The sequence below is a fragment of the Corvus moneduloides genome, chromosome 2 (assembly GCF_009650955.1).
Source record: "Corvus moneduloides isolate bCorMon1 chromosome 2, bCorMon1.pri, whole genome shotgun sequence".
NCBI lineage: Eukaryota > Metazoa > Chordata > Aves > Passeriformes > Corvidae > Corvus > Corvus moneduloides.
The window spans coordinates 118,326,768-118,347,759 of record NC_045477.1 but is presented as its reverse complement, the minus strand read 5'-3'; the positions used below and the strand labels follow the sequence as shown (position 1 = coordinate 118,347,759).

General features: G+C 44.8%; 1 protein-coding gene across 7 annotated transcripts in view; it reads right to left on the bottom strand.

Moving 5' to 3' along the window:
* HSF2BP (heat shock transcription factor 2 binding protein) overlaps positions 1–20,992 on the bottom strand; it is a 58,817-nt gene that overhangs the window by 16,116 nt on the left and 21,709 nt on the right. For 5 of the 7 annotated variants that reach the window (XM_032101017.1, XM_032101012.1, XM_032101011.1 and 2 more), the window contains one exon: positions 10,967–11,820. The exons of 1 other annotated variant lie outside the window; for it this stretch is intronic. In XM_032101017.1, coding sequence (XP_031956908.1) covers positions 11,655–11,820 — 166 coding nt within the window. In that variant the 3' untranslated portion in view covers positions 10,967–11,654. Of the gene's footprint in view, positions 1–10,966; positions 11,821–17,867; positions 17,966–20,992 lie in introns of those variants that run through there. One more of the 7 variants, XM_032101016.1, reaches the window with a different exon arrangement.

The window sequence follows — 20,992 nt, the reverse complement described above, 5'->3', positions numbered from 1 at the left end:
AAAAAAACCCTGTTACAAAATCTCAGCAGCAGAACCTGAAGGTCTTTATTTATTCCTTGAGCCCTGGTCTGTAGTCCAAAAATTTAAGAATATTGTTGGACAAGTCAAACAACAGATGCATGGGGAACAATGAGGAGATAGGGAAGAGAATAGTGAAGATAAACAGCCCTGTTATATATACTATTCTCACTTTCCACAGACCCGCATTTTCAAGCCACAGAATGCAATTTTCATGCTGTCTCTAGACATAAGGATAACTGCTCTTCAGGAGCTACTTTGTGTGTTAAACAAATATGACATTTGCAGATTGTTTTCTCTCAGTACTTATTTGTTATGTCCTGAGCTAATGACCTTAAAAATTGCTCTCTCTGATGGCATTAGTGTGAGACGATTTCCAAAAAGCATGAAATTGCAATAAACTGTCAAGTTTGCACAGGTGCACAGGAGATTAAGAGATCAGCCACAGAGCCATTAAGATCTATGGCAAAGTGCCCAATGGGACCAAGATCAAACCTTTAGAGTGTTTTTAAAAATGTCATCATTAGGAGAGAGATGCCTTCCCAGGAGTTCCACATAATGCTGGATTTTAACCATACCCTTCCACAGTGCTCCTCGGAGATGGCAGCTGGTGGAATTTTCTATTCATCTCTAAATAGATGAAGCAAATATTAATTCTGCTGGAGCAAGGATCAGTGGCACATCCTCCCTGAGATATACTACAGAAGCCTTCAAGTTCTTCCTCACCTGCAGGGAGAGGCACTTTAGAGGTGCAAGAAGCCCATTTGCACTCCTTGCACAGGGACATATTTTTACCTACTATGAAAAACTCTAAGGAGCCAGGTCTTGGGAAAAATGTGGCCATGAAAAGGTGGATTTCTCACCAGTAACTGTCTTCTCTGCAGTCACACAAGTTTCATCCTTACCCCACTGCCTTTCCACCTAGAAGGACTCTGGCCCAGGGAAATTCCACTAGCTGGTGTGGCCAAGGGCAATGGTGATGCCCTGAGCTGCTGGTCTGCACAGAGAAGGTGGGAAAAGAAACCAGTTTTCAAAATCTCCCACTGATATTTTCCTGGAAGGACAGGCAAGTTTCCCTTTAACTGCCTGGGAGTGAACTCCAGGGCATTCCAGCCCCATGAGCCAAGAGAAACACTCTGGGATGCACTGGCAAATGCAGAACCCTTGGTACAGCAGGAGCACAGGCAGAGAATTGCTTTGCAGTGCTCCCACATGGGGTTGGCTCTGCCTAAGTGATAGGTGAGGAGCAGAGCGTTTGTAATGGCTTGGGAATGCCAAGCTTCAGTGCTTCTCATCTGGAAAATGACATCATCAATGCTGAGGTTACGTTTTACTTCAGTTCTCTGTTGGCAAATTCCCATTTCTGTCCTTTTGTGCTCTTGGCTTTCTCTGTATTGTAAGTCTTACACTGCAAACGAGCACAAAGAGAAAGAAGAAAACCTAATCCAACTTTTTCCCCCCAAACGTTCCACATTGGTTTTTTCAAGAGAAAACCTGGGATGTTCACAAAAACCCCTACCCTGCGTCACGCTGTTGAGCATATACTTTCAGTTAGTTCTTCAAATATTTTTGTAAGATAGAGAAGTCAAGCAGGAGGTGGGAAATGACCAGATCAGAGGGTACACATGCTCAGCAGGCTGAGTCACCCCTGAACCCAGCCAGCTGCCTGCACACAGCTCCCCTGCTGCTCAGCTGCACGTTAGCTCTGGCTTTGGGCAGAAATTCTGTTACACAGGACATAATAGGTGCTACTGCTGTAGCATTTCATTGCTGACGTTGTCCTGGCCCGCTGTGGCACTGGCTCCTGAAGCCCTGCAGTTGATAGCTGGCAGGGCATGATGCTGAAGGTGCTTTCTGCAAGCCCATCACACAACTCCAAATCAGACCAGGATCAGGTGCTGCTGACAAGAGACAGCTCTATCTCAGCCAACACAGCAGTTCCCAGCCTTTTCCAATACAAAGGCTCATACACATCTTCCAGTGCTTAATGGCCACGGGAGGAAAGAGAGCAGAGCAGAAGAAGATGTTTGTCTTTATGGAAAAGAGTAAAAAGGGCAAAAAATGCAAAAATATTCCCATCATCAGACTATAAGACCTTCTGCCCTGTCCCTGTTGTTGTATCCTTGGCCTTGGCTACTATTCTGAATTCAAGGACAGTGAGATTTTCAAGGTAAAAAAAACAAAGCATCCCCTGCAGGGCAGAGGAAGGAAGGGAACCACAGTGAGCCCTTGGGAGAGGGTCTGGATAAACAGAAGCTCACAGCACTCACCTGTCTGCCTGCCTTCCTCTCTGCAGGCTGTGGCCACAGGGCAGACAGAAGGCACCCTGCCACAGCTGAGTTGCTCAAGACAGGCCAGGTAGCTTTAGACAGCACTCTGGTTCCTGTTGCTGCTGTTTTCCCTTCCCCTTCCCTTGTTGCAATCCGTGCTCATTGCTGATGCAGAGAAGCTGAAATAGGAGCCCGGTTGGTTAAGACAGGCTTTGCAGCCCCTCAGGGGTAGCATCACTGCAGCTTCCCTGCTGCCAGCTGATCAGACACACCGTCCAAAGAAACCAGCGGCTCAGCAGGATGGGGAGGTTACTCCTTGTGAAAGGAAGGAAGGAAGGAACATTTTGAGACCTTACAGGGGGATGAGGTGCAGGGGCAGCAGTAACACAGGCTGTGCCTGTTTGAAGGCCTGGGAGATGCTGATCCACAGGCAGAACCATGCTGTGGACTCAAGTAGCTTCTCCAGGCTCCCACTAGCAGCAGGAACAAAACACATGGGACATTTTCCAGTTTCTAAGACACACTTCAAATCTTAGGTTACCTGCTCCTTGACTATACTTTTTATTTTCCAGGGAAGTTGAGTTCTTCAAGAATGAACAGATTCGGTATTCCAAAAGCACCCAGCCAGGATCTCTCCAGGGGAGGGAAGGGAGCCAGCTCTGCCTGTGCTGCAGCAGGAATGAGAGAGCAGCACACTCAGGTCTCCTCAGAGCCTGGCCCACAGGCAGTGCAGCCTCTGACAGTGGTTTCTGCTCCTGGGAGAGCTCCCTAGGGAACAGACCCATCTCTCTGCCCTGTCCCAAAGGACGAGCTTTCCTTGGGTAACTTCTTATCCCTCCCCCACCCCCATTTCCTTTCTCGCTTCCTCTGTAAACAGAATCTCCTTCTTTCTACGTCACTGTGCTTAAGGGCTGAGTCCTTGGAAGCAAGCTTCTTTTTTCTCTTCCTCCTAGTTCCAGAATGCCCTTTGTCCTTTTGTCTTCCCTCAAGATTTCCAGAAGGGATTGTTTCATTCTCATTTAGGATTTTAGCATTTAATTTAGGATCTTTGGATCCTCATTTAGGATCTTAGAAGTCTCCCACCTGGACAGGCAGAGGAGCACAAACCTGGAGAAATTCTCCCTCCCATAATTTATGGTGGTGAAAGCAGGAACACCCTGGGCAATAGAGGAGCTTCTCCTTTTGGCTCCTTCCACACCGAGCTTTCATAGCATGAGCCCAAGAGAGTTCACACAAATTCAGACTACTGTCAACAACCTGGGCTGCAGAGAGGCAGGAGCAGCAAACCCAGGGTCTCCTTTTCCACGAGGTTCTCTCTGTTCTGGCAGGAGCAACATCTCCTAGGCTGGAAAGGACTCATAGGACTTAAGATGGGTCCTTTTAGCAGCTTGCAGGGGTCTCAGTCAGTGCCACAGGAGGACTATGAGGACAGCAGAAGCCACGTCACAGCCACACAACCAGCTGGGAGCAGGACTGGGTATCCTCCACACCTCAGGCTCCCTCTTCTCCTTCCCTCAGCCAGTCATTACTTGGACTGTGGTATTATCCTCTCTGTGCCTGCCACATACTTTACTTACTTACCCCAAAGCCTTTTGCAATCCAAGTAAAAATGGTCAGACCAAGGCAGAAAGGAGGAAAGTTACACGAAAAGAGAACCAAAGCAGGAAACTGATTTGGAGGACTGAACACTCCAGCATACTCCCTCTGCAATCAGGAATGGTCCAAGAGAAGCCCAGCCCCTCAGCAAATTTGCTCCATGTGGCTTTCCTGTGTACACAGGAGGTCTGTGACTGCACAAGGAACTGAATCCATATCCCCTGAGTCCCAGATAAGCCCAGCAGCTTATCTCAGGTCCCAGGGCTGCATCTCCTGCCCCAGCAGGAGCCATGGAGACAACATCTCCTGGCCACCAGTGGAGCAGAAGCTGTACAATCTTCTTGTGCCCACAGAAACTGAAATGCAGGTCTAAGAAACTAAAATTTAATAGCAGCAGGGCACTTCAGAGGAAATGCTTAGTTTGTGTGGTAATGTCTCCGGTTTTTGTGGTGGCATTATAGCAGTGCCTTAGTAACACTTTCCTGTCCTTCCCTCTGTTCTCCTCTTGTGCCACCTTTATCAGTGAGAAGGTTGCCAGTGGGTCAACCCTTGCCATAGACAGCCTGTACAGTAGAAGCTTCCTATCACTACAGAACACTCCATTACAATTAAAAATTAATGGCAAATGCACTCTCTCCCTCTCTCGCTCCTGAGCAACGTGTGTCATTGCGGGGACAAAAGCTTGTGGGATACCAAACGCTTTTCGTTAGAGGCTCTGTGGCAGCTCCCTCCTCAGTGCTCTCATGCTTGTCATCTGCCCTTGAAACCTGGCCTCTCCCTCGGCCACTGACAGCAGCACTATTGTTTCTAGCAGCTCAGCTTTTCAGCTGACTTCAGGATCCCCAGAGGCCATCCCTTTTTTTCTGACTGTGCTCCAGATTGCCATCAGTGCTCATGAAATTATTCCAGCACCGTTTGGCCCCTTGCCATTTACAGCCAAGAAGGCACCTCCTTTCCCTTGGCTTCCTTACCCAGGATCTGTCTGCTGCTGGCTGAGCTGCCTGGGCACTGGAGACACTGGCTGTGCCTGACAAGCAATCTCTAAAGGTTTCCGGGGCAGTGTTACACTCCGTCAGCATTGTTAGAGCTGAGCAGGATCATTGCTAGAGAGGCTTCCTGAAGGGGCTTCCTTACTGGAATGTGGGTGACTCACCGCACTCAGCCGCTCTTGTCTCAAAGAGATCACGCTCCTGCTGCACCAGGGCAGTAATGATGTTCGTGAAAATCCCTAGGAAAAAACAGCCGCTGCAATATAAAGGGGAGAGAGGGTGTTTGGGAAGAGCAGTGGCTATCGGTAGCTTCTTGCTGCTGAACGATTTCTGAGCGCACAGAGAGCTCTGTGTCCCTTTGCACCAGCCACGAGACGATGCATCCACTGCATTTCCCAAAATGCAGCTGCACCCAGCCGGGCCGTGCAGAATACAGTGACAGGAGCATGGGTGTTTCTGTGTGTGCCTGCAGGGGAGCCTGCAAGCCCTATGGAGAGTCTGCACATGCAAAGCAGAGGTAACCACCTGCCCACCCATGCTGTGGGTCCATTGTTACAGATCCCGTAGAAGTCCTGTTTTCCCTGCAAGTAGCTCTGCCGACACACTCCAGGGTCAGCAAGGGCTGCCAGGGGACCCACAGGGAGGCCAGCAGGAGAGCCTGCACTTGGGTTTACAGTGGCTGGCTGCCCTTCAGGTTGGCCACCAGGTTTGTTCTTTGGAAAAGGCATCCCACAAAATGCCATCACCACTTCCTGGCACAGGCAAGGCCCTGGTGCTTTTGGTCACCTCTCCGAAGTCAGGCAGCTCAGGACACATTCAGGACCATGTAGCCCAGTGCCCCCCAGCCTCAGCAGAAACATGCTGCCCCACTGCTGGGAGAAGAGCCTGGAGCACTGCTGAAACCCTGGGCATGTCTGCCCCCAACCTGGTCAATCCTGCCCCCAACCTGGTCAACCCTGCCCCCAGCAGCCTCAGAGACTTCACTCCCCCTCAGCAATGACTCCTGGCCCACTCTCAGGCAGCAGGCGCAGCCTGAGAATGGAGAAGATGGAGAGGGACTCTTTGTTGGGAACTGTAGTGATAGGACAAAGGGAAATGGGTACAAATTGAAAGAGAGGAAATTTAGGTTAGATATTAGGAAGCAATTCTTTACTGTGAGGTTGGGGAAGCCCCATCCCTGGCAGTGTTCAAAGCCAGGTTGGGTAAGACCTTGAGCAACCTGGTCTAGTGGGAGGTGTCCCTGCCCATGCCAGGGGGGTTGGAACGAGATGATCTTTAAGGTCCCTTCCAACCCAAGCTATCTGGGATTCTGTGAAACTTATTCTGGACACTATGGATCCTGCTCAGGAGGAAGGTGTGCAGATCCAAGAACTGGGCCTTTTTTTCTGCAATTTTCCATTCTCTGTTTTGTGCTAGTACAGGGTGACTGCTGCACTTTATTTGACCCTGGTGGCAATACCGCTACAGAAGCAAGGAGGGATTTATCTCTGCAGAGAGCTTCAAGCAGTTCACTTGCTCTCTTAACACCCAACCCAATCTCCTGCCTCAAAGGAAGACTCAAACTTTCCATACAAGTTCAAAGCAAGACTCATGTGGCACAAAAGCCACTTAGGCAGCTCAGTCGGAGCTGACCTTCTCCATCCACCCCAGGTCACACAACCCCTTCCCCTCCTCAGCCCTTGCCCTCAGTGGTTGCTGCCTCTCCCACCTGCAGCCCAACAGCACAGACAAACACGTGCATTGGGAAGCACTGAGCAGCTGGAATTTGAAGTGCTTTCACTGCAGTCACACCCACAGTAAAAGTTATAGTTCCCATAAATGACATGTGCAACTATCATTTGGTCAAAGTCTTTTCAAGGTTTCCGACTGAGCAAGTTATAGGTTGTAAAGGTCATCGTAAAGCATTGGAGAAGTTTAAATCTCTACAACCTCGAGCTCGCTAATGACTTTTTATCAGCTGTAACTTGGAACTCACGTATTCAAGCAGCAAACAGCAGTTGCAAAAGTTCCTGCATACAAACCAGGAAAATTCCAAACAACACAGACATGGCCAGACGCAGATGCAAATGAGATGCTATGAAGAGAAATGAAGGTGCAGCCATGCTTTGCCTAGCTCGTAACTTGTAGTACAAGCATTGGGCAGGGATAACAGAGCAAAAAAGAGGTTCCTTATTCCCCAGGAAAACTCCTGTCTCCTCACCTCCAGCATCCTCGTAGGACTGAAGGCAGTAGAGGAGATGAATCGTACAGTATTTGCAAGACTTGTAAAATCTTATCAATTCTGAAGTCCAATTTGTGCTAATCAGCACATATCACAAGCACAAATGATAACTCAAAGAAGCACGTAAGTGACTGGTGCCACCAGCTGAAATTGAATCATCTAAAAGTTCACTTGTGGCCACAAGACCATACTGTCACATCTCCCATTCTTCCTCCCATTCTTCCTTAAAAGGGACTTACTTCCCTCTCTTAAGCAACCAGAACAGGATGATGTGCCTTGAACTCCAGTTCACTGCCATTCTCCTGAGTGCTGGGAATGGGCCAGCGTCCTCATGTAACCAAACACCACCTTCCTTCAGGACAGCTGCTTGCTGTTCCCACCCAAGCTCTCACAGTGCCCTTCAGAGATGCCAGGCCCCTCTTGCTGCCATGCCTGTCCCTCAGCACAGGGCACAGAGCCACCAGAGGCCTTGCTTTCCTCTACTGAGGTTTGCCAGTTTCTTTCCAGCCAGCTCGTGCTCCAGACCAAACACTGGCCTGAGATACCACACGAAGAACTGATGGGGCAGCACATTACACAGCTAAACTTCTTAAGCTGCACAAAGTAAGTTTTAGGGGATCCTCATTTATTTTTCATTTGCATCTAATTTACCACCAGCACCAACTATGAAGAGCCAGTATCTCCCTGGAGCATCAGCAAACAGGCATCATTCCAGGGCTCTGTACAGTGTATACAGAATGAAAGGAGCCAAGTTCACTTTTAATTGTGCAGCTGATACTGTGAACTTTCTTCTACAAGTTGTTAAAACAGATTTTTCATCTTTTGAGGCAGTTTAGCCCAAGAGTCAAATTTTACTTTCAGTTATATGGGTTTAAGTCTGGAGTAACTGATAATCTCAAAGCAACACCAAAATCACGTTTTCTCCTCCACTGAAACTCTCAGATTGTGCAACAGAGGAAATAGCAAAGCTGGAGTAACTCTGGACTTTGAACACAGCTACTGAAACTCGTGCTTTGACTGTGTGAGCCCCCTTTACTCCTGCAAGCTAACGATCCAGTTAATCAATTAAGTAATGCAGTTAATCAATGAAGTACTTCAGTTAATCAATTACTACAGAAGAATTCCAACTTTTCAACAGGATCCAGCAAAAGCAACACTCCAAGCCAGTGTTTTTTACAGCACAGGCTGAACTCTTGATTTTAAACCAATAAAGCCTCCTAATGGTCCAGAGTTTCAGAATGAAGCAAACTGAAGCAAAAAAAAGAGCTGAGATTTACAATGCATCTGTTGACCAGTCTTTAACTGCAGCAGCTCCTTGTGTCATACTGTGTCTTGTGTGCCAACCATTGTTCAACTTCATACATAAAGCTTCGGCACGCTCTGAGTTTTCAGTTTCTGTTATTCAGAGACTTTCTTTTACTCATAACCTGTCAAAAAAAGATGTCTTTCAGGGGACAGGGGGACTCAAAGGAGATCCACAGTTACTTAATGGCCTAATTTCCAGTACTAACCACAAGAAGACAAATTAGGCCTTCAGACACTCGTCTCTTCCAACAGGGATCTCTCAAGCTTATCAACACACAAAATTATAAAATGCTGTCTGCAAACAGTAGGACAATCTGAAAGCTTGCTCATGTCTATTATTGCAAAATAGACACCAAAGGGTAGGATTCACCTCATCTAATTTCAGTCATCTAAATAGCTGGCATCTCATCTCAACAAGTCACTGCAGCTTCCTCTACAGCCAATGGCATGAGATTCCCACCTATGTTAGGATGGAAAAAGGAACAGAAAAGAAGGCATTGATGCTGCTGATGAGGAAGAACAGATCAGTACTTTATGACAGATGCCAAAGTCTGAGAGAGTCCCACCATGGCGTGTCCAAGAGTATGCATGGGGTATAACAGACTCTTGTGTGGAAAGCTGAAGGCTTCACTCCACAGCACAAAGGTTCAACTAATTGTACACAGCCCTAGACCAGGAGGGGCTGGTCCCTGGCTCCATCAAATGGGGGATTAGGGAAGGAAGGAACCTGAAAAACAGCAGAATGACCTAACAGCCCATCATGCAACCTGCAACTCCAAATGTCCATTTCATTTCACTACAACATTTAAGTATGAGACACCTTGAACATTTCTAACACTCTGGAACGTTAAAGGGTCAGGCTTATCCCTGGCTTCTGCCCACTCACCTTGCTTCAGCACCGTGTGACTGCACTGACACTTTTTTCCCCAAATCAAGAAGTATTATGAATTTGCTTCCCTGTGATAACAAGTTTCTCTCAAATGCTGTCTTCTTCTTTTCCATACACTCAATTAATTGTGAACACCTAGAAAAAGTACGCTAAGGGAAAATACACAGACTTTCTTAGAGAACTGTTTGACACAGGTTCTTCTCTGATGCTTCTGATACTTTTCTTCTCTAGTATTTTTAAATATACACTGTATTTCACAGATTAGATGATTTTTTTCTTATTTTTCAGTCTTGCATAATCAAACATTTTGTACAGAAAAAAGACTTTCTCAAGGTCAGTGGGTCATTGATGATTTGGCTCTGAAGAAACAGTCCTGGCAAGCTACACCTGAAAATAAAGTCATCTGGGAGACACTGAAAGAACCTACCATCAGATTTGAGCAGTTTGCTGGGGAAAACTGTATCTCAAATCACCTATTTGAGCATAGTTGACCATGCCAGTGGACACACAATTAAGACGAACAGTCCTGATTGTTTTGTTTCCTGATTTCACATGGAAATGAGGTGCAGTTGCACTGCCAGTCCCTCTCGTAAGGCTGAATTTGTCAGTGGCCCCTCACCACAGTTTACTGACCTGGCCATGAGCACCTGCGTCACCCCCAGCTCGTGCACACCACACTGACCCTTGGCTGGGAAGGGCAGGGAAGTTTTCAAGAAATATCTCAAATCCACAGGACATGAGGCTCCATCAGCTTTTCTGCTTGCAGAACTACTTTTTTCTTTTTCTGCTATTTACTGGCTTCCAAAGTTTGATGAAAGACCTTCGTGAGCAGGTAACAATTCAATGCAAAGTGGATGATGCCCTTCAGTGTTTCTCAAAATCAAACACTTTCATGAGTTGATATTCCAATTACCATTTTGATTCCTTCAGGATTAAACTCTAGGAGGATTAACTAGGATAGCAAGATAAGAAAACAAATCCAAAGAAAGTACACTTTACTGAAGATTTAAAGCCTTCCACAAGTCTGCACTTGGTAAGTTCAACGCAGTGTTGAATGAGACACAGCAGAACCCCATGCAACCCACCCATGTATGTGAGCTCTCTATCTTAATCTTCATTCTACAGCCCCAAACCAGACTGTTACCATCTGCAGCATCTGAGCCAAGTAATTTCAAGGTGATTTATTACATTTCTAACTCTGAACATCCATCATTCTGCAAACAGCCCAAAGGGAGATGCCCTATACCTTAAATTTCACGTTTTACAACCGTCTCCCTCCGCTCTCTGCCAATCATAATATTTAAATCCCATGAAGCTTACTTCATGTTTTCTGTAATTTGAAGTTCACGTTGTATTTTGTTAATACATTGAGTTCCCAGATGAGGTGCAATAACTTTAGCATGGAAAAAGGTGCTACCACAGCACTGCACTTCTCATTTGCTGCTCCCTTGAACAGCCTCACTTAACTGGCTCTGTTTCTGACATCACAGAAATGAACGCTATTTTTTTCTAAGAACATTATAGATTCCACCAATACCCAGCACTAAGTGTTTGTATTTACCCCTGAGGTGAGCACACTGTACTCAGAAGCTCTAACAAACCCCATGGTTGTGAGGGGATGTGATGCTGCTCACGACAGAGCAGCAGCTCATTTTAGCCTCTTCAGCACACAACTGGGTACCACGGACAACAGCAATTTATTTCCCCTCTCAGGGCTTTTCTAAAAACAACAGCCCAGTTTCTAGCATGCCTGGCAGCCACAGACCAGCTTGACTTGCAAATACAAATTGACTCTGAATACAATTTTTGAAATCCATTACATGCTACAGAATTTCAGTTTTATTACAATAGAGAGAGGTGAGAAATAACAACAATAAAACTGGAACTTGGGGTGCATTCTGACACAGAAGAGTTATAAAAGGCAACAAAGTTTTCCTCACAGTACAGTAATTCTTAAGGATGGATCAAAAGGATTATTTACCACTGCAGTGAACTGTTACCAATGAATGAGAATATTTTACTCCATCTAGACAGCAAATACACAACATAACCGTGGACCATTTTGGAAACCCATTATCAATAAAATTCTGCTCAAAGAAATTAAGCCTGTCCCATCTCTACCAGATCACCCAAGGTTTTATTTGGGCAGCTAAAACCCAACACATTTTCCCAAGTACGATTTTAGTTGGGTTACCTAATTCCCAAAAAGGATTTTGTCCGAGGAACTTAGGCAGAGGTTTTTTTTCAGTCAAGCCCATCTCCAACAACTCTTGCAGCATAAAAAGATAGGAAAGACATATGCATTTGGTGTCATAGAGCTCTTCTACGCTTCGTACTCAAATATTTTAAGATCCTCAAGTAGTTCTTTAGCGAGTGCCTGCAGCTCTGCATTGCGGCTCTGGGACAGGGCGACGATGCGCTGGAACGGCAGCGTCTCGCGCACCTCGGCGCCCGACCTGGCCAACACCTCTGGCTCCAGGAGCACCGACTGCAGGAGCCGCAGGACGTGGAGGCAAACCTCTGTGTCCGGGTCTAAAAGCAGGGAAGAAAAGCATCCAGTGCTTGTTAGAAGCCAGTCTGAACAGATCCACCAGGCAGACAGGGAATAATGGAAGTGTCGCAATTCCCAGATGCCCATTGCTGCTGGCTGGCTCCAGGAGGTATCTGAAAACCACATTTCTGTCCGCCCTCAGCAGCTTCTGCCCAGCAGTGTTTGTGAGGGAGAGATAACCAGGAACCTTTCTTGTTTTTCAGATGTTGAAACTGCTGTAAACCAGGGAATTTATCAACCTGACTTTATCCAGTCAGTGCCCAGGATGTACTGTTGGATGCAATCCAATTTAAGAGCAGAACAAACTGTATCCCATGATTATTCAGACTTAAACAGACTAACAAATCAACTCTGCAGTAGATCATCAGGCTTTTCTTTAATTTCTTTTTATAGGAGGCTTCAGATTTCTTCAAAGCTCAATAAAATATTAATCTCTATAAAACTTTCTAGCAACCATGTATCAACCTTCCAAGTGTTTAATTCCGCAGACATTGAAAGCACTGCTGCTCAGGAACGTGCCAGGGAAATGCAGCAAAGACCTTTGACTGACTTAAGCCAGGAAGACACGTAATAACTCCACTGCTAAGAACACAGGATGCATTTTTAATTACTGAAACACTTAGGAGCATTACATTTTAATCATTTGCAACGGCCTATTTGCATTTAGTGGTTTACTGCTTTATCAAAAGCATGTGGTAGAAAGACTTCCCCTATTCTGCATATTCCAAATGAAAACATCTAATATATTTTTATAGCGGAAGCAGTTATTTGTCCCACGTGCCATGCATTTTTAATGTGTTTTTCATTAGCATACCTAGTCTTCAGCAAGCTTTTGATAAAGGGTTGTGCAGAAAAGTTGAGAAAATTAATTCAGATCACTTGGAGCACAAAAGCACCAGAGAGACCAAAATCTCACTGAAGGAGCATAAAACCAGTGCAGTGATAAACCAGAGTGCACTGAGCTTGGAGGAAGCATTTGGTGGGGCTGAGGCAAGTTCTTACCATTCCTGGCTTATTTCACACATAACACTGGCGACTTGAAAAAGGACTGAGGAGAATTATTCATTAAAGCATAAGGGTTGAAAGCACCCAGGGGGACAGAGAACAGGATGTGATGGACAGTGAAGAAGACTCTGGTTTCAGAATGAAACTCACTGCTGAGATGAGGATTTTTAAGTAATTCCCAACAGCACAGGGCTGAAGGGCAATTTTAAAGACTGTAACATCTGCTCTACACCCAAAAGCCAGGCACTCTCTCTCTTCCTCCATTTTCCATCATAAATGGAAATAATCAAGTGTTAACCTGTTAAGAAAGGAGTTCTACTTTCTCCTGGAAAACCAGCAGAGTGAGGTATAATCTGAGGACGCAGGTGTTGTCCAAACCCAAAAAGTAATGTACATTTCCTCCTTTTCTGTGCCCTGAGAATCCTAGCTGTTGGGCATGCTGGACAATTTTACACATATCAGATCAATAAAAACCCAGTGATTAGTGCTGCATACCCATGGCACAGTCACTCCTATTGCTGACACCCAGGCTGAAGGCTCTAAGCTGCCTCTTTCCATCATCATCTCCAGCAGTACCTGCAGGTGCAACTTTCTGAGTGATGAGCATTTGTAACTCATGGGGAAATGCTGCAGCTCAGCCTCACAGAGAGCAAGACTTTATATGCAATTTCCTGGCCAGCAACATTTCAGTGAATCCTTTTAAGAAAACCTGGGTGCAAATTTTGGTTTTCAGATTTATTCTGACCTAATCAAAATATAAATAAAAGCCTTGAATTCATCCTCCTTTGCCTTCATTTTTTGCCTCTATGTCTTCCACATTGTGTGGTTTTTAATGCATATTTTTTTGCCAGATATAATTTTCAAACTCTGCACACATCACCTCCCCCTTTTTCTGTACTTTGTATTATTCTACATTTATTCATTAGAAATAAAAGCCACAAACTACAGCTCAAAGAGGTAAGAAGAAAGAAGCTTTGGGGGAGCAAAATCTATGTAGTTCATTTACAATCTTCCTCTGTGTGACATTATTCCTCCATGAAATAAAGCCACTAATACTTTTAATGGCTTGCAGTACTGCTGGGAAGCTTCATATATGTAAGATGAAAAGAGCTTTGTTATTAATACTGTTACGGGAATCAATGTTAGTATTATCTGCATGTGTTTAAAGGCTGTAGAAATTAAAGAATCGATCAGGGAAGAAGCCTTAGCAGGGGAGCCAAGAAAATGAGGATCTGTAGGAGATCAGGAAATGATTTCCAGCTTGACAAACAAGAACGTTTTCCAGTAAGAGCAGAGAGGTTCTAGGAAGAATCTCCAGCAGCAGCCAGGGAAGCTCAACAGCTTGAGTCACTCAAATGAAGAACAGATTAGGCACGTGGGCATCCAGCAAAGGAAGGAAATGATCCTGCACCAGAAGATGACTTAATACACATTTAACCTCAGATTGCCATTGTTTTGAATGTATTCTGAGATGTTCTGAGTTAAATAAGTACATATGCCTTAAAATACACTCCCTTAGGATTACATGTGGTTTTGAGAATATTACTTATTGAAGATAATCATGTTCCCTAAGAGGATTTAAAAAAAATACCAGAGAAATCTTTCTCTTGTCTCCAACATCATTAGGGACGTTTTCTAAAAACCCTGTCTACAAAGCACTCAGAGAAATGTAAGGAATCTTCATTATTCAGCATTATATTTATGTCAACAGCTTCCAGATTTAGTCATTTCTACACTAGCTGAGTAACATTTTGTTTGTACAAGACTGAAAAAATCCTTTTTAGCTGTAATCAAATCACTGCATCACATCCTCCCAACCAGCAGCATGCACATCTCCAACTACAATTTCAAAATTATCACCATTATTTCTGGAGAAGAGGGGGAGAAATCAAGCTGCTTGCCTCAGCCAGGATCACAGGCATAGCCCAAACCTACCACCATCATAAGGTGCTGATGTAATTTTACCAAGGTGTTGAAACTGCTGGAGTTTGCTGACGTCCTGCAAGCTGCCAGCTCAGTTTGATGTCAATGGCTTTCAGTCACTGACAAAAGGCAGCTGATAACGTGGATGGATTTTAGTCACATCTGTCATTAGCACCAGGCTCTCAGATGAACTGTCCCCTACAGCAGTGTTTAGGTAATTGCATTACATCAGCACTGAACAGCTTATCCACAACTGGCTCTGAGTTGTGTGAACTCAATTTACACGTGGCCACGCCATCCCCTGTCCACCTGAATGCAACATTTATTGCCAGCACACTGTTTACAGCTGTGCCTGTGTACAAGAACACAGAAGTTCACAAGGCCAAGTGCAAGGTCCTGCACATGGGTTGGGACAATTCCAAGCACAAGTACAGGCTGGGGAATGAAGTGATTGAAAGCTGCCCTGAGGAGAAGGACTCAGGGGTGTTGGTGGGTGAGAGGCTGGATATGAGCTGGCCACCTGCACTGGCAGCCCAGAAAGCCAAACATGTCCTGCGCTGCATCCAAAGCACCATGGGCAGCAGGTGAGGGAGGATTCTGCCCCTCTGCCCTGCTCAGGTGAGACCCCACCTGCAGAGCTGCATGCAGCCCTGGAGCTCACAATATAAGGAGGACATGGATCTGTTGGAGTGAGTCCAGAGGAGGGACATAAAGGTGAACAGAGGCTGGGGCACCTCTGCTATGGAGACAGGCTGAGAGAGCTGGAGCTGTTCAGCCTGGAGCAGAGAAGGCTTTGGAGAGACTTTAGAGCCTCTTACAGTGCCTAAAGGAGCTACAAGAGAGCTGGACAGGGACTTGGTACAAGGGAATGTGGTGACAGGACAAGGGGCAGTGGCTTTAAACTGAAAGAGGGGAGGAGGTTAGATTAAATATTAGGAAGAAATTCCTCATTATGTGTGTGAGAAGTTGCCCAGAGAAGCTGTGAATGCCCTGTCCCTGGAATTGTTCAAGTTCAGGATGGATGGAGTTCTGAGCAACCTGGCATAGCGGAACGGTATCCCTGCTCACAACAGGGGTGTTGGAACAAGATGCTCCTTAAGATCCCTTCCAATTCAAACCATTCTATCACTTTACAATTTCAAAAGCTTCCTACCACTGCTGTAGGTACCATTCAATTAAATTCCTGTCTGATTCCAGCAGGAAGGAGCAATCTGCCACTCAGCTTTTCCTTTTAATGAGCCTGTCAGACTATCTGTGTTCACAGCATATTTAACAGAGACAGCTATGGCCACGGCTTCCCCTGTGCAAGATCCCTTTGCATTGCCAGTGCTGGCAGGGCTGAAGCAGCATCTGCAGCAGGAGAGTTTTCCAGACATTTCTATATTGTTGATAGGTCTGAAGAGACAAGAAATGTTGCAGTAAAGATGCACTGAGGGGAAGGAGCAGAGAGAACACCAGGGCAGAAAAAAAGACTGAGCTTTGCTGCTGCCATTCTTACAGACACAAATGCACTTTCTCTCTGCAAAATTTTTGCCCCAGCTCCTGTGTTACAGCTGGGTTACCTTCACTCTCCTCCCTGGCTGGGTGGCTGCTCTCACATGGAATTCAGCTAAGGAGAATTCCCCACTCTCCTACAGACACATTTGTCATGCTTTTACCAGGGAAATCCTTGAGAGAGACTCTCAGGATCCATACTGAAGCAGCAATTCAGTCCCAATTTCCCTGCCAGGGGCTGCAAGTGAACAGGAGTTTGCAGAGAGGCCACTCTGCAGCTGCTGGGTAACACTGTGCTCCTCCCAGAACATCAGTCTGCATGAGCTGTTAGGCAGGGCAATGACGTTGTCAAGAAGCTCCTGCTCAGATGGCAAGGACAGCCTAGAGCTCCACCCAGGCAAGCAGCTGAGTATGGAAAAGTATGAGTATGGAAAAGTATGAGTATGGAAAAGGGCAAACATTCCACAAGACTTGCCCTGGCCACTCTTCCAGCCTCCCAGATAACTGAGGCTCAGGGGACTCTGCGTCAGAGCTGACATCCCTGCATTTACCAAAATGGATGTGGTCTCAAAGGGCAATCCTCTTCTTAAGATTAATGTCATCATCTGAAGAACAGCATGAAGATGAGTCAGGGCAGGTTTAGGCTGGATATCAGAAGGTTTTCCATAAAGAGGGTGGCTGGGCACTAGAGTAAGCTCCACAGGGAAGCTGTCACAGCCCCAAGCCTGCCAGAATTCAAGGAGCCTTTGGACAATATTCTCAGGCACATGGTGGGATTCTTGAGATGTTTTGTGGGGTCAGGAGTTGGACTCAATGATCCTGACGGGTCCCTTCCAACACAGAATATTCTATGGTTCTATGACAAGAGGATGAAATTGTTGAGCACTTGAAAGACTGGTAACTGAGGTTTTGATTTATGAGCCAAAATTTGTTTTAATACAGACATCCATTTATAAATATGATGGTTCTGTTTGTCCAGATGTTTTTTAAAATAACATGCTGCCATGCAAATAACCTGAAATTTCAAAAGCTCTCACAGCCATAAAAAATTCAGATGGAAGAGCAAAGCATTAGAAACCTTCAGAGTTAGTCATGAAAAGCAAATATTGAGGGTGCAGGCAGCAAAGTGAGAATGGGCTTCATGCAAGCATTTCTAACAGAGACAATAATTTGCAAAGAATTTGGATAAATAAGGTTGGATTTCCAACTGGAAACTGTGGGTTCCAATGGAACTGTGGTGGAGGAAACTGAAGGGCAAGATCTAAAATTAGTCCTCCTCCTCTTTTTGTGTTTTGTTTAATTAAGTACCTGGAGCAATTTCCCAGCTATGGACAAGAAATGTCACTGACTTCATGTCTCTGCATTCCATGCTTTCTCAAGTATCCAAAGAAAGCAATTTTTTAAACTGCATTCAAAGAAAAGGAAAGAGGGGAAAACCAAAATAAAGATACACAATAATAAAAAACCCCCAACCAACCAAAAAACTCCACCCAAACAGAGAAAGTAAAGAAGACCCTAGACTCCTTTTCTCCAGCACTCATTTGCTGGCGGATGTTCTGCATGATCAAAAATGAAAAACATTTAATTTAGTCTTTATTATTAATACCTGAGCTAACTGTTACTTCTTATTCTTCAAGAGATCCTTGTCAGAGAAATGTTCCAATCCACTCCTTTGGCAGTTACAGAATGGAGGTCTTACTGCATCTTGAGATGGAAAACACCAGAAAAAAAATATTGACAAATCTCAGGTGGATTTCTACACAGTATGATATAGGCTTCTTTTTCTGTGGCTGAGGACAGGGGTTCTTTAAATCTGAAAGTTATCTGAAACCCTCAGCCAGCACACCAACACAGGGATAGCAGCTGATGGAGGAAACTAAAGCTGCCTATTTTGTCCAAGATAGGAACAGCTGCTCTGCAAACAAATGGTGCTCCACAAGAGGAGAACTCTATTGATCCCACAGGCTGCTCCACGGACAGAAATCTGAGTCATCATTCATGCTGGCACCAGGCTGGGAAGGTGTAGGCAGGCACAGCTGATACCTACACAGAGGATTCAGTGATCAGTGTTGGTTATTGAAGGGTGTCCATCTTTTAAGCAGTTTTAAAAAGGCAGGAAAAAAAAAAGGAAGAAAAAGACAGCCCACTTGATAAAGCGCTAAAACTAGAGATCTGCATTATCTTCAAAAATTCTGTCAAACATTTGGTTTTCTCCTATGATCAGTACAGCCTCCAGCAGAAAGAGGTATTAAGAATTCTTGTTAGGGAACATGAAGCCACACCAGCTCATCCAAGTTTCCCAAAGACAACAGGACAGTTTGCTGTTAACATTCTTACTCCACTAGGAACCTTCATTAGATTTTTTCCCTTCTTTCTCTTCCAATCCATGTATTCAACATCAAGGCACATTTCTATCTCTTCAAAAATGCTGTGAGACAACTTGAATGAAATCCCTCTTTGCTTTAGATACAACAAAGGAAAATAAAGACAATCGAGTCAATTATTTGCTCTCTTCACTTAACGGGAAGGACATTCTTCTTCAAGGGACAAGGATGGGCAGAAACTGAGAACTCAGAGAAGGAATTTGAGGGATTTATCAGCTGCATACAAGGCAGTGGAGAAAGATGGGCCTGATGCATATAGGCTGAGGTCACGGACACTTGTAGATTGGCAATGGAAAAGTAAACAGGGTAATTCTCTGAAAATGAAAAAAAAAAATTAGAGGCTGATTTCTGGGGCTTCTCTTAGTGGGAATGGTGATAAAAGCATACAAAACTGGAAAGCTGAGTCATGTCATAAGCCTTAATCAAAAGAGGCTTTGAAGAAGCTTCCAGCAGGCAGGAAGCACGTACAGGATACTCTGCCAGCACAGGGTAGTGCTCTACTCTCCTCCATGGAAATAACAGGACCTTATGCTGTAGCAGCTCCACGTGTTTATGAGCTGAATCTTGGCTAGCAGAACCTGAAGGTGCTGGTCAGGGAAACAGGAGAGGAGCAAGAGTGGGCGGAAGCTGCTGAATTTTACAACTACAGACATTTAGAAATAGATTAAATGTCGAGAAAACTATGGAGATCTCACACAAAAGGATGGGAATAAGATCAGGTCTTGGATCTAACCTCTCATCTGATATCCAAACCAGCCAGTGCTCTCTCTTGACAGTAAGCAGATTTCCTCCAAAGTCGGGGATCTGAACCTGCAGAAGTGCTTTATCTGAGAATCTTCCACCCTTGCTGTAACTGGAGAAGTTTATTATCCAAAAAGTCAAGGAATTAGCCATGATCATCCTTCTTTCTACAACCCAGCCATAAACAATTAGCACTTCCAAATTGCAGAGTAGCCTTTCCATTAGTAGCTTAATTAATCATAAATGTTTTCCATTTCATCCTCTTACTTGATCTTTTTCAGACAACAGACTGCATCAAATGATTATCTTTTTTATCACAACAATTGGAAAGGAACATTTGGGAACCCACAGTTAGACAGGATACTAAGAGGGTGTTTTGGGTTGGTATTTTTTGCTAGAACAGCTTATGTATATATTAGCCAACATAAAGTAAAAGGAAAACCTGGACTAAGACATGTTAAATTTCAAAGCACAGCTGAACAAAGGACCAAGTATTTAATGGTCTCTGAGGATCACATTTTTCTCAAAATATATTAAAAACCTTTATAGAAATGGTGTTTTCCCTTACAAGGATTACTTAATTTCCTGAGACCTCGGAAGAGCGAGCCTGTGACATTCCACAGCAGGAAATTATTTGATGAAAAGCATGAGCAGCTACATTTTCTGTAAAATAGTTAAGGGAACCATGAGCTATACAAATAGCTTTCAGTTTACCAACCCTAACCAAAGCTTTTTTCAAAAATTCAGTATCAAAGTAATTTCTGGAAAAAGCAGATGCAATCTCTCTCATTTCAGCTGCTGTTAGTATTTTCCAGTCGTACTTTAGCAGGGGTTTAGCAGCACAGAGGGATAATTAACCTCCCCAGTCCTATCTGCACACCAAAATCTCCTCATATATCTTGAGAAAGCCCAGGCAGAGCAGTGTCACAGCTCTGTCCCCCTGCTGTCCCTCACGAGCTGTGCACACAGCTGCCAGCCCAGTCCAACGCACACTGGAACGTCAATCCCCGCTGGCTCCTGCACAGCGATTTGAAGCCTCCCAAAGAGCAGAGCCTTGATGTCACTCATGTACCTGACAGTGACAACACAAGTCCTTGACATCCCTGGAGTCCTGCACTGGCCAAAGGCACAGCTGGGAATAGTCCTCCAGCCCTGGCACCCCAAATCCTATTAGAGCACAAAGCCTCTCCTCAGAAAGGGCCACTTTTGCAATGGGTCAGTGTAGTTACAGACTTGGCTTCTCTCCCACAAACTCCTCTGTTAAATGGTAGTGAAATGGTATGTAGTTTCCCCTTAAAGTTTATTTTAAAGTTGGTATGGGAAGACACAGGTGGCTTTTTTTTAAACGACTCCATCAAATTTCTCCACTCCCAATTCTTAAATCTACCACCCTTAAAATTTTACATTAATGAAATATTACATACAGTGCCAAAAGTTTTGTGGGAAAGGCACATCTTTTCCCTCCAGCTATGTGCCCTTTTTGTTTACTTCTATTCTGTCAAAAGCTGATCAGGTTACAGATAAAAACTTCTGGTTTGTTACTTGCAACACCTATTGCAAATCTACAAAGCCCTGAAAGTCATGGTTTACAAGGTTCTTAGAGGAA